The sequence below is a fragment of the Lynx canadensis genome, chromosome A2 (genome assembly GCF_007474595.2).
Source record: "Lynx canadensis isolate LIC74 chromosome A2, mLynCan4.pri.v2, whole genome shotgun sequence".
In the NCBI taxonomy this organism is placed as follows: domain Eukaryota; kingdom Metazoa; phylum Chordata; class Mammalia; order Carnivora; family Felidae; genus Lynx; species Lynx canadensis.
The window spans coordinates 85,438,115-85,450,362 of NC_044304.2; the positions used below are offsets into that span (position 1 = coordinate 85,438,115).

General features: G+C 32.0%; 1 protein-coding gene across 4 annotated transcripts in view; it reads right to left on the bottom strand.

Moving 5' to 3' along the window:
- Nucleotides 1–982: 982 nt before the first annotated feature.
- HGF (hepatocyte growth factor) overlaps nucleotides 983–12,248 on the bottom strand; it is a 79,969-nt gene continuing 68,703 nt past the window's right edge. For all 4 annotated transcript variants that reach the window (XM_030307856.1, XM_030307855.1, XM_030307854.1 and 1 more), the window contains one exon: nucleotides 983–4,803. In XM_030307856.1, coding sequence (XP_030163716.1) covers nucleotides 4,627–4,803 — 177 coding nt within the window. In that variant the 3' untranslated portion in view covers nucleotides 983–4,626. The remainder of the gene's footprint in view (nucleotides 4,804–12,248) is intronic.

The window sequence follows — 12,248 nt, forward strand, 5'->3', positions numbered from 1 at the left end:
AGAGTAAATTAATACACTATATTAAGAAACTAACAAAAATATCGTTCAAGTTTTATTTATTAGACTCTAGATATTTACCCAGCTTGCTCTTTCACTTCATTGAGGACTCTGTTCAAATACCATCTCTTAAAGAAGCTTTCCTGGACTATTCTACTTAAAAAAGCAGAGTACACATTTAGAATGGAGTACACATTTAGAATTCAAATACATATTTGAATATATATATGTATTTGAAATATTAATTGATACTGCTACCAGAAATACTGCTACCAGAAATAAATAAATGCATATATTCTACTTAGCTAATAATCGTTAAGAAGACCAGATACAATTATGGTATAATAATTATAATACTACAATTCTAGAGAATTAGATACAGTAATCATCACTTGAGACAGGTATCTATGCCAGAAAATTAATAGAGCAACTTTTTTGGGAAAGAGGCAATATAAGTTGAAAAATCAATAGTGTTACAGAGCTCTTTTGGTTAGATGAATTGGTAATTTGTTCTTCCAAACTTGCTTTCAGTTTGAATTAGGCGCATCCATTGGATTCACATTTATTGTGAATTTAATGCTTATTTTAAAGGTAGAGTACAAATTGATTATTTGAATCATTTGCAATTACTTCTGTAATATATAATGATATGATAAAGGAATTTAGGTAATCATTCATGACAACATTTTTCTTATATTAGCAAGTTATATCATAGCACCATTCTAGCAAATATGAAAATGACTAAATAATTACATGTTACAGTGGAGGAAATCAAAATACATAGAGATGAATGGTTTACTGACAACCACTGATAATGCCACGGATACAAGTTTGGAATAAACTAATGCCTATTTGTCTTAGTTTTGGGATTTCTTACAACAAAGCATATGTAATTTCTGTCAATGAGATCATTGTTTTCTGCACTAAGCCCTAGAACAGATTCAAACATGCCCATGTGTATAATTATAATAAGAGAAAGGAAGCATTTTGATAAAATATTTTATTATTATTAAGAATAATAATATAATCATGGTTATAAAAATAGCAACTTTATTAACTACAGGAACTTTATACACAAGTCATAACCACAGTGTCCCCTTTTGGGTAAGCATCCAGCCATACCACTCAATAGGCAGCTTATCAATTTCCTATTTACACCAAGACAAACAGTTATAACATCCACAGTATTCCCTTTTCAGTTTCCTAAAGATAGAAACTTTCTGTGCAAATGGAAATGAACCTACTTAAAATTACACTGTCAAGATTTATAGGGACCAGAAAATGTTAACATTTTTCTTGTATTAGTAAATTCTTACTACAAAACTCAGTTGAACATTAAAAGATACTTTATTATGAGAGGTATTGACACACAACTATGTCTTTTTATTCAAGTTGACTTTTCTCCAAATGAGTTTGTCTATCAATATGTAATATAATTGAAAGTAGTTATATTTGGAACCTTAGTTAATCAATTTAAAGTTTTTAGCAAGAGAGTTTATTAAAATTCCTTACCTCATGATTTCTATATTGCAATACCAGTATTTATTTCTTAAAAAAAATGAAATGAAGATATTTAGAAACAACAACAACAACAACAAAATGTCTGACAACAATTTCTTGACAGTGCTTTTTTTTTTACCCCCCAAGAGAATGTTGCGGCTATAACATTCAGTTTGTATAGTACCATTGGTACCAACAAGAAATATTCACAGGAATAAGTGAAATACAATTTTGCTATCACATGCCATTACTGTTATTTTTCTTGCCTTCCAGTGTCTCAAATTTCCCACAGTTTGAAACACTCAGATAGCAAGCGAGAGCCTGTTAATACTAGAAATTGATTCAATATAAACCATTTTACTGGGGACCTGCCCACAGCAAATAGGTAAAACTTATTACATATTTTACAATAAAATTAAGGAAGTATACAAAAGGATTATCACCCCTTCTGCACGGCAGAGGCATTATGACAAATATTTTAATTTTACATTACTATTCCTGGAAGACATAAGAAAATGTCCACAGTGACAACTGCACATAACCATTATTCAAACAACCCAAACAAAAATAGCATTAAAAACTTCTAATTTAAAAGCTCCCTTTGTCCATTACTCAAAATACAATGGATTTTGGATAACTTGGATTTTTCATTTTTTATCATTTATTAAGAAAAGAATGCCCAGGAAATAGTATCTTTCACCAGAGAAAAATGACATTATTATTATCCATTGTCCTACCACCTAAAATAACATGGATCTTGTTCATCTTGCTTTTATTGTCAGTTCTGCTGACCTCCCTCTGTTACAAAGGGAACTTCCCAAAGCTGTAACTGCTTTGTGTACCATGTCTGATGTTTCATGAGTGGTATGTTTACACCCTTTAAGAAAATGGAAAACAGTGAATTCAAAATATCTACAAAGTTAGCTTCATCTTGTATCTAGGGAATCCCTATCTCTCGTTCCATGGAAATTTGGAAGAAAAGTCGTATAAGAAATATTTTAAAATATGAGTTTTTAAAAGTATTAGAATTTCATAAATGTTTTACAAATATCGCTAATATATGACTGAATAAAATTTTGCCAGTTCAGCAGGAAAAAACTGAAAAATAATTTTTGGACAATATACCTTTGAAATTCCTAGTGTTTGGATTAGAATGATATATCATATAAGGAAAGAAAAATACAATCAAATAAGATGGTGTGGACTGACAGCTTTTGGAAGTCTCTTTGCTTTCCCTGTTTCTTGATACCAGCACATATCTGACCATATGTACATATACAGCAAGTCGAGAAATGCCTATCCAAATTGTGCAATGGACACATACACACATATGTATATATGTGTCCATTGCACAATTTGGATAGGCATTTCTCGACTTGCTGTCCTACACTCTGTGGACTAAGTTTTCAAGTAAATTTAAGAGCATTTTACTCAAGATTAAACAGTGTCCTATGAAACTTTTAGAGCATGATTAGGATATCTGGCCTTAATTGACATTATTCAAGAAAAACACATGAGAGATAATGGTGATACCGGATTGGGAGCATTCAAATAATCATTTTAAAATTTGTACGGGATGGTTTTGTGAAAATTCACAGCCTATCCTATTAGTCCTTGTGATCTCATTTCTTGACAAATACATGATTTTTTTAGCTAATCATGTCAAATACAATAATAAACATGATAATCTGGTATTATTAGACAGAATACAAAATTCAAATGAATATTCCCCATGGCATTAGAAAGATGCCAAAGTTGTAAAATGAAATAAGACAAAATTTAGATACCTTGATAAAAATCTTTCATTCAGCAGATGTAACTCTCCTTTAAAAATATAACTGAATTCAGAGTTTAGACAAGCTAGTTTATTTCCTTTCCTATTACATTTTTTCCCCTTTACTTAAATAAAGTTTTATTAGGCTAAAAGAGTTCCAGGTTAAGAAATGTATTCTGATTTTTTTCTTCAATATGTACTGTAATGCATAGTTTGATGGAAGTCTCTTTACAAATCTTTGGGGATACATGGAAATTTTCCTCTGAAATAATCTTTAAAAATTCAAAGAAGGCGAACTACAAGCCAATCACCCAGCAAGTCTTATAATTAACCTACTTAAATACATTTTAAAGACCGAAACATTTTTAAGCTTCAATTACACAATTATCTAAGACTAGTAAAAAGTATTTTAGGAAAGTAGATCTAAAAATATCTTTCATAAATAAGTGTCCCTAAATTTGAAGGAAAGAAATAATACTAATACACATATTACCCTCTTCCTTTTAAGAATTAGAAACTACACAATGACTAGGATGATAAATATGTTTAAACACCTAGATTAGGCATTACTTAACTTTGTGGGTCATGACCACACCTTAAATGCCAACCAGTAGAAATCATCTGCAGATTATTTCTAGAGAATGAGCTGGTCACTTCTGTCTTGCACCTTTCCTTAAATTTTCTACTGGTCTTTAGACATTTATGGTTTCCTCTTAAGGACAAACTATATAGGTAAGCACTCAAAATATTTAGAGGCTACATTAGATATACCACGATTTGAACTCTAGTGCATGCACATGTGCACCCAGGTAGGATTATATGGGTACATGATTTCATAAAAAGTATGTGTACCAGTATTACAAGATACACAGTGAGGAGGAATGAATGAAATATAGTGTATTGCGTATGAAAGGTAAATTAATTTAATATAGAGCTACAGTTTAAGGGCACAGGTATAAATTGTCTTTGTGAGGTTAAAATAATGTTTAACTCATGGCTTATTCATTATTAAGAAATTAATCTTGGAAAGCAGCGTAGAGAGAGTAATTGAACTTTTCCATTAAATCTTTTATCATCCAGCAATTATACCTTTGCAGTTTTTAATCCATTCAAGTATCTTCAGGAGATATGTTACTACACTTGCATGTACCTTAATTCACTTCAACATTTACAAAATAACACTGACAAACGAAACGACAGAAAACACCCATAAATATTAATGAGTATCTTAACAAACATGACACTCAAGTAGTTGTCTCAGGATTGTTTTCAGTGACATTTTAATTCCATGTTCTCCGAAATCTTCATGTAAAAGGGAATTGTACTGATGCAAGCCTCAAACACAGTTACATCAGCTATGACTGTGGTATCTTATATGTTAATATAATTTTGTGTATCCATTTTGCATAATATGCTACTCGGACAAAAATGCCAGGACGATTTGGAATGGCACATCCACGACCAGGAACAATGACACCAAGGACCATTCTCATTTTATGTTGTTCACAAACAAGTGGGCCACCATAATCTCCCTAGGAAGAAGACGTGCAACAATAACAACAAAAAAGTATTATTTTACAAACAAAAATTAGTAATTCATTAATAATTTCTATATAGATTGATATCTCAAATATACACATCTACACAAAAAGAATAACTGCAGCTATGAAGACAGAAATAGATGTTCTAGACCTTTGGTTGTATTTCTACAGAATTAGTCACGTAAAACTGAGAGAAGTACAAAACTTCTCTATCGTGTTCTATTGTGTGTAGTATCCATTTAAGAATGACTTGTCTTATACAAAATATTCACTCATCTTTCTTTATGTTTATTTATTTTAAGAGAGAGAGCAAGCAGGGGAGGGGCAGAGAGAGAGAGGGTGAGAGAGGGAGAATCCCAAGCTTGCTCCGTGCTGACAGCACAGTAGGTGAGAGGCCAAAACCAAGGGTTGGATGCTAACCGACTGAGCCCCTAAGGTGCCCCTTCACTCATCTTCTAAAGTGGGTTTTGTCTTTGTTGAATGCGGACTAGTTAACACAAAGCCACTGATAGCTACTTAGAAGGTAGAATTTATATTTACTTTTCTTTTCTTCTGATGTTCAGAATATGTTTAACATAGAAAATTTAGAAAATTTAGAAAAATACAAGTACTTTTGTACCACATCTGTAATCATACAGGTTATGATTAATGCATATGATTAAACTGCATTAAATCTTCTTTTATTTCTAAAGCTTTTTGTTTTTCTTCCTTCTGTCTTGTCCCCAGAATTATTTTAACAAGTTAAATATAAATTGTAATTGATAAAATAATTTTATTTATTGTTCAGAAATTACTTTTCTTGGCATAAAGAAAGAATACTCCTGTATTTCCTGTTGGTGTTGGTAATTAAATTTATATATTTTTTTTATATTTCATACTCCCCTTCATGGAAGGTAGCCTGTGATTTCATGACCTTTCTCTCTTTCTTTTCGTCTTTTTGTGCAAATGCCTATTATATTAAAGCATAGGTGCTTACCCTGTTTTATCATCAGATGATAGAAGAAAGATGAATAGATTGATAGATTGATTTTTGTGTTATGTTTTTATAAAAATGTATATATTTATGCTTGTTATTATGTATAATCATTACAAATGTGCTGCATCATTTACATGTACCATGTAGCCTCCTAAGACTGCAGTGACTGGCTTTTGGCACCTCTTGTGTGAAGAAGAGTGTTTAGGACTATCTAAAATTTCCCATAACAGTGATGTGCTGAGATAAAACTAGAGTACTGCAAATTTAGTTTTGAAAATACAGGTGTAAGAAAGAGAGCTATCAGCATTATATGATGGGGGAAATCAAGGTAGGGGTGAAGCTGGTGATAAAACAGCAAGGGAAATATGTTAGTCTAAGAGATTTCATATAAGCTATGCCACATGACTTAATAAATCTGAAGTTTTACCATTGATTACTGATACAAACTCTTCAAAGCAATTCACTTTGGAAGACTTTCACTAAATGTGATTCCATTGCTATTATACAAACATTTGGGAGATTTTCTTCAACTGTTTAGATTTCAGTGGCTTCAGGGATTATATTACCTTGTTTTAAATATAAGTCATATTAAAAAAAACATTCTAGAGGATAAATACATTTTTGAGACATGGCAGAATCAATTTAAAATTTCTTGTCAGTATGGATAAAAAATAGGGGCACCTGGTTGGCTCAGTTGATTAAGTGTCCGACTTTGGCCCAGGTCATGATACTGTGCTTTGTAGATTCGAGCCCTGCATCGAGCTCTGTGCTGACAGCTTGGAACCTGGAGCCTGCTTCAGATTCTGTGTCTCCCTCTCTCTCTGCCCCTCCCCTGCTTACACTCTCTCTCTCTGTCTACCAAAAATAAATAAACATTTAAAAAATTGTTTAAAATATGGATAAAATACATATATGATAGTGTAATGAATAATTCAATTCAGTGATAAAGTTAGGAATCTTAGAATATATAGATGATAAATCAGATTACAGGCTGTTCCTGATAAGCAGTTGCAAAACATTTTGAGTAATGGCAGTAGGGCGGGAGAAGTGCATAGCTTCTTAAATGGTCGTGAAGATTGGACTGAGCTCAAAACTTTGTTTTTACTTAGTGTAAATAAATAAATAAATAAATAAATAAATAAATAAATAAATCTTTCTCCTAGTAGGATTTCTATTATAATAATGGACACAGTAATACTGATTTACTGGAAAAACACCAAATTTGAAAGTGGTTATAAACACATAATCTATTTCTGACAATATCATTTTAAACCAGTTTTTAAAACTCTTCAACTTAGTAAATATTTTCTTTTCAGGAACATAATATTAAAGCAATATATATAACACATGTATGTCAATACATATTTATGCTCCATATTTAGAGTATTTTCCTACATGTCAAAAGATACTTCATTATTGATTGAACTTATCCCATGCCTTACCGCATATAGTATTCCACAACTCCATAGCTCCTAGGCTTGGAGAGTATGTCTCTTATATTCAAAATACATAAACATGCCAGTGAAAGGACACAGGGTGGTGGGGCACCTGGGTGGCTTAGGGGGTTAAGCTCCTGACTCTTGGTTTTGGCTCCGGTCATGACATCACAGTTTTGTGATATCTGTGTTCATGATCTGTGCTATGTACACTGCTGTGTGGCGTATTCCTGGGATTCTCTCTCTCCCTCTCTCTATGCCCCTTCCCAATTTGCACTGTCTTGATATCTCTCAAAATACATAAATAAAATTTAAAAATATTAAAAAAACAAGACATAATGGATAAAAAAGCAAGATCCATGTATATGCTGCCTACAAGAGACTCATTCAGACCTAAAGACCTATGTAGATTGGAAGTGTAGGGATAGAAAAGCATTTATCATGCAAATAGAAGTAAAAAAAAAAAGCTGGGTTAGCAATACTTATATCAGACAAAATAGACTTTGAAACAAAGACTGTAACAAGAGACAAAGAAGGACACTATATAATCATAAAGGGAACAATTCAACAAGAAGATATACAATTGTAAATATGTATACACCCAACATGGAGGCCCCCTAATGCATAAAGCAACTAATAACAAACAGGAAGGGAATAATTGATAGTAATACAATGATAGTAGGGAACTTTAAGACCCCACTTACATCAATGGGTAGATCATCCAAACAGAAAATCAACAATGAAAGAGTGGCTTTGTATGACACATTGGCCAGAAGGACTTAACAGATACATTCAGAACATTCCATCCTAAAACAGCAGAATACACATTCTTTTCACTTGCACTGCATATTGTCCAAAATAGATCACATATAAGGCAATAAGTATCAACAAATTCAAAGAGATTGAAGTTGTATCATGCATCTTTCCAACCACAATGTTATAAAACTAGAAATCAACCACAAGAAAAAATCTGAAAAGATCACAAATACATGTAGGTTAAATAACGTGCTACTAAAACAATGAATGTATCAACTAAGAAATCAGAAAGTAAATAAAAAAATACATGTAGACAAATAAAAATGAAAACACAACAATCCAAAGTCTTTGGAAGGCAGCAAAAACTGTTCTAGAAGGGAAATTTATCACAATACAAGGCTACCTCAAGAAAAAAGAAAAATCTCAAATAAGCAACCTACCCATAAACCTAAAAAAAGAGCTAGAAAAAGAAAAACAAACAAAACCCAAACCCAGCAAAAGGAAGGAAATATTAAAGATTAGAGCAGAAATAAACAAAATAGAAACTAAAAAAAAAAAAAGAACAGATCAATGAAACTAGGATCTGTTTTTTTTAAAAGATCAACAAAATTAATAAACCTTTAGACTCATCGCAGAGAAAGAGCTTAAATAAAATCAGAAATGAAAGAGGAGAAATAGAAACAGATACTACAGAAACACAAAGGATTATAAGAGAATGTTATGAAAAATTACATGCCAACATATTGGACAACCTAGAATAAATTCCTAGTAATGTATAACCTCCCAAAACTGAATCAGGAAGAAATAGAAAATTTGAACATAATAACTACAAGCAGTGAAATTAAATCAGTAATTAAAAAAAAAAAAAACACTCCCAACAAACAAAAGTCCAGGACCAGACATCTTCACAGGTGAATTCTACATAAACATTTAAAGAAGAGTTAATACCTATTCTCAAACCATTCCAAAAAGATAGAAGAGGAAGGGAAGCTTCCAAATTCATTCTACAAAGATAGCATTACCCTGATAGCAAAAGCAGATGAAGGCACTGCATAAAAGAGAACTACAGGCCGATATCTCTGATGAACATAGATGCAGAAGTCCTCAACAAAATATTAGCAAACCAAATACAACAATTAATGATTTAAAAAACCATTCACCATGACCAAGTGAGATTCATTCCTGGGATACAAGGTGGTTCAATATTTGCAAATCAAACAATGTAATGCATGACATGAGCAGGAGAAAGGATAAAAACCATAAGATCATTTCAATAGATGCAGAAAAAGCATTTGACAAAGTACAACATCCATTCATGATAAAAACCCTCAGCAAAGTAAGTTTAGAGGGAACATACCTCAACATAATAAAGGCCATCTATGAAAAACCCACAGCTAATTTCTTCACCAATATGGAAAAATTGAGAGATTTTCCTCTATTATCAGGATGACAGGGATGTCCACTTTCACCACTGTTATTTAACATACTGTTGGAAATCCTAGTCACAGAAATCAGACAACAAAAAGAAATAAAAGGCATCCAAATTGTCAAGGAAGAAGTCAAACTTTCACTATTTGCAGATGACATGATACGCTATATAGAAAACCCTAAAGACTCCACCAAAAACCTACTAGAATTGATAAATAAATTCAGTAAGGCCACAGAATACAAAATCAATGTATAGAAATCTTTTGCATTTCCATACACTAATAATGAAGTAGCAGGAAAAAAGAAATTGAGAAAACAATCCCATTTACAATTGCACAAAAAGTAATGAAATAAAGTATACTTTGTTAAGTATAAACTTAACAAAGGTGGTGAAAGGCCTTTTCTTTGAAAACTGTAGCACTGATGAAAGAAATTATCAATGACACAAAGAAATGGAAGGATATTTCATGTTTATAGACTGGGAGAGCAAATATTGTTAAAATGTCCATACTATACAGAGAAATCTACAGATTTAATGCAATCCCTATCAATACACCAACAGCATTTTTCACAGAAGCAGAAAAAACAATCTAGAAAAGAGCATGAATAACCAATGTAATCTTGAAATAGAAGAACAAAACTGGAGGTATCACAATCCTAGATTTCAAGATATACTACAAAGCTGTTGTAATCAAAATAGTATGGTACTAACAAAAGATAGACTCATAGATCAATGTAACAGAACAGAGATCCCAGAAATAAACCCAACATTATATGGTCAATTAATCTGCAACAGAGGAGGAAAGAATGTGCAATAGGAAAAAGACAATCTCTTCAACAGATGGGTTGGGAGAACTGGACAGCTACATGCAAAAGAATAAAACTGGAACACTTTCTTTAACCATACACAAAAATAAATCCAAAATGGATTAAGAAATAAATGTGAGACCTGAAACCACAAAAATCCTAGAAGAGAGCACAAGAAGTAATTTCTCTAAAATCATCCATAGCAACATTTTTCTAGATATGTGCATCCTGTGGCAAGGGAAATAAAAGCAAAAATAAATTACCAGGACTATATCAATCATCAAAATAAAAAGCTTCTGCACATCCAAGGAAACAGTCAACAAAACTAACAGGCTACCTAATGAATGGGAGAAGATATTTGCAAATTACTTATCTGATGAAGTTAGTATCCAAAATATAGAAAGAATTTATACAAAATCAACACCCCAAAACCGAGTAATCCAATTGAAAAATGGGCAGAAGATGGGAACAGACATTTCTCCAGAATATACAGATGGCCAACAGATACATGAAAAGATGCTTAACTTCACTCATCAATAGGGAAATGAAATGCAAATCAAAACCATAATGAGACATCACCTGCCAGAATGGCTAAAATCAAAAACAATAGAAATAACAAGTGTTGGCCAGGATGTGGAAAAACAAGGAACCCTCTAGCACTGTTGGTGGTGAAAGCAAACTAGTGCAGCCACAGTGGAAGACAGTATGGAGGTTCCTCAAAAAATTAAAAATAGCACTACTGTATGATCCAGTAATTCTACTGGATATTTACCCAAGAAATATTGAAACACTAACTAAAAAAGGTATGTGCAGCCCTACATTTATTGCATCATTATTTACAATAGCTGAATTATGGAAGCAGTATTAAGGGCCCATAAACAGATGAATGGATAAAGATGTGATATATATATCTATATATATACATATACATATATACATATATACACACATATACATATATATGTATATCTACATATATATACACATATACATATATACACACGTGCATACACACAGGAATATTACTCAGTCATAAAAAAAGAATGAAATATTGCCATTTGCAGCAACATGGATTAATCTAGACAGTATAATGCTAAGTGAAATAAGTTAGTAAGAGAAAGATAAATACCATGTGATTTCACTCATGTGTGGAATTTAAGAAACAAAACTAAGAAAAACAGGCAAACCAAAAACAGAACGTTAACTACAGAGAACACACTGTGGTTATCAGAGGGGAGGTGGGTGGGGGAGTGGGTGGAATTGGTGTAAAGAATTAAATACCCTTATAATGATGAGCACTGAGTAACGTATAGAATTGTTGAATCACTATATTGTACACCCAAAACTAATGAACACTGCATGTTAACCACCCTGGAATTAAATTTTTTAATAAAAATATAAAAAAATATTCTCAGTTTCAGAAATAATTTTAAAAGTACAAAATTTGCATAAAAATAAATTAAAAACAAAATGTAAAAAAAATACATGTAAAATAATGGTTTAACAGCTTGTCTATGTAAAATAGGGATAGGGAAACTGCCAAGTTGAAAGAACAGTTGCCTAACAAATGAAAATGTCCAAGCTCTTGAAACCACAAACTTTGACCTTTTGTTTTTTTAAAATAGAATTTGTTTACACACACACACACACACACACACACACACACACACACGCATGCACACGCATGCGCGCACACTGGCTTAACCAAAAACACATTTAAAAATTTAAAACCAGGCCTGTATCTGCTAACAAAATTACTAATGGGGTTCATTTAGGGAGAATTTGGGAAGATCAGATAACTTTAGAAAAACATTAGAAAAATGCAAACTATTGTATCAAACTGTGTATTGAATACTTTTAATTTGAACAGCTGTCCATTAGAGTTCTGGCTGCATTATTTTATTGTATTTGTTTTTTGTTTTGAGAGACAAATGTCATCATAGCTTGCTGATAATGAAACATGGATTTTCTTACTGTTTAAAGTAAGTGTAGAAGAATAATGAAAGGTTATTTTTCCCAATTTCTGCCTCTTA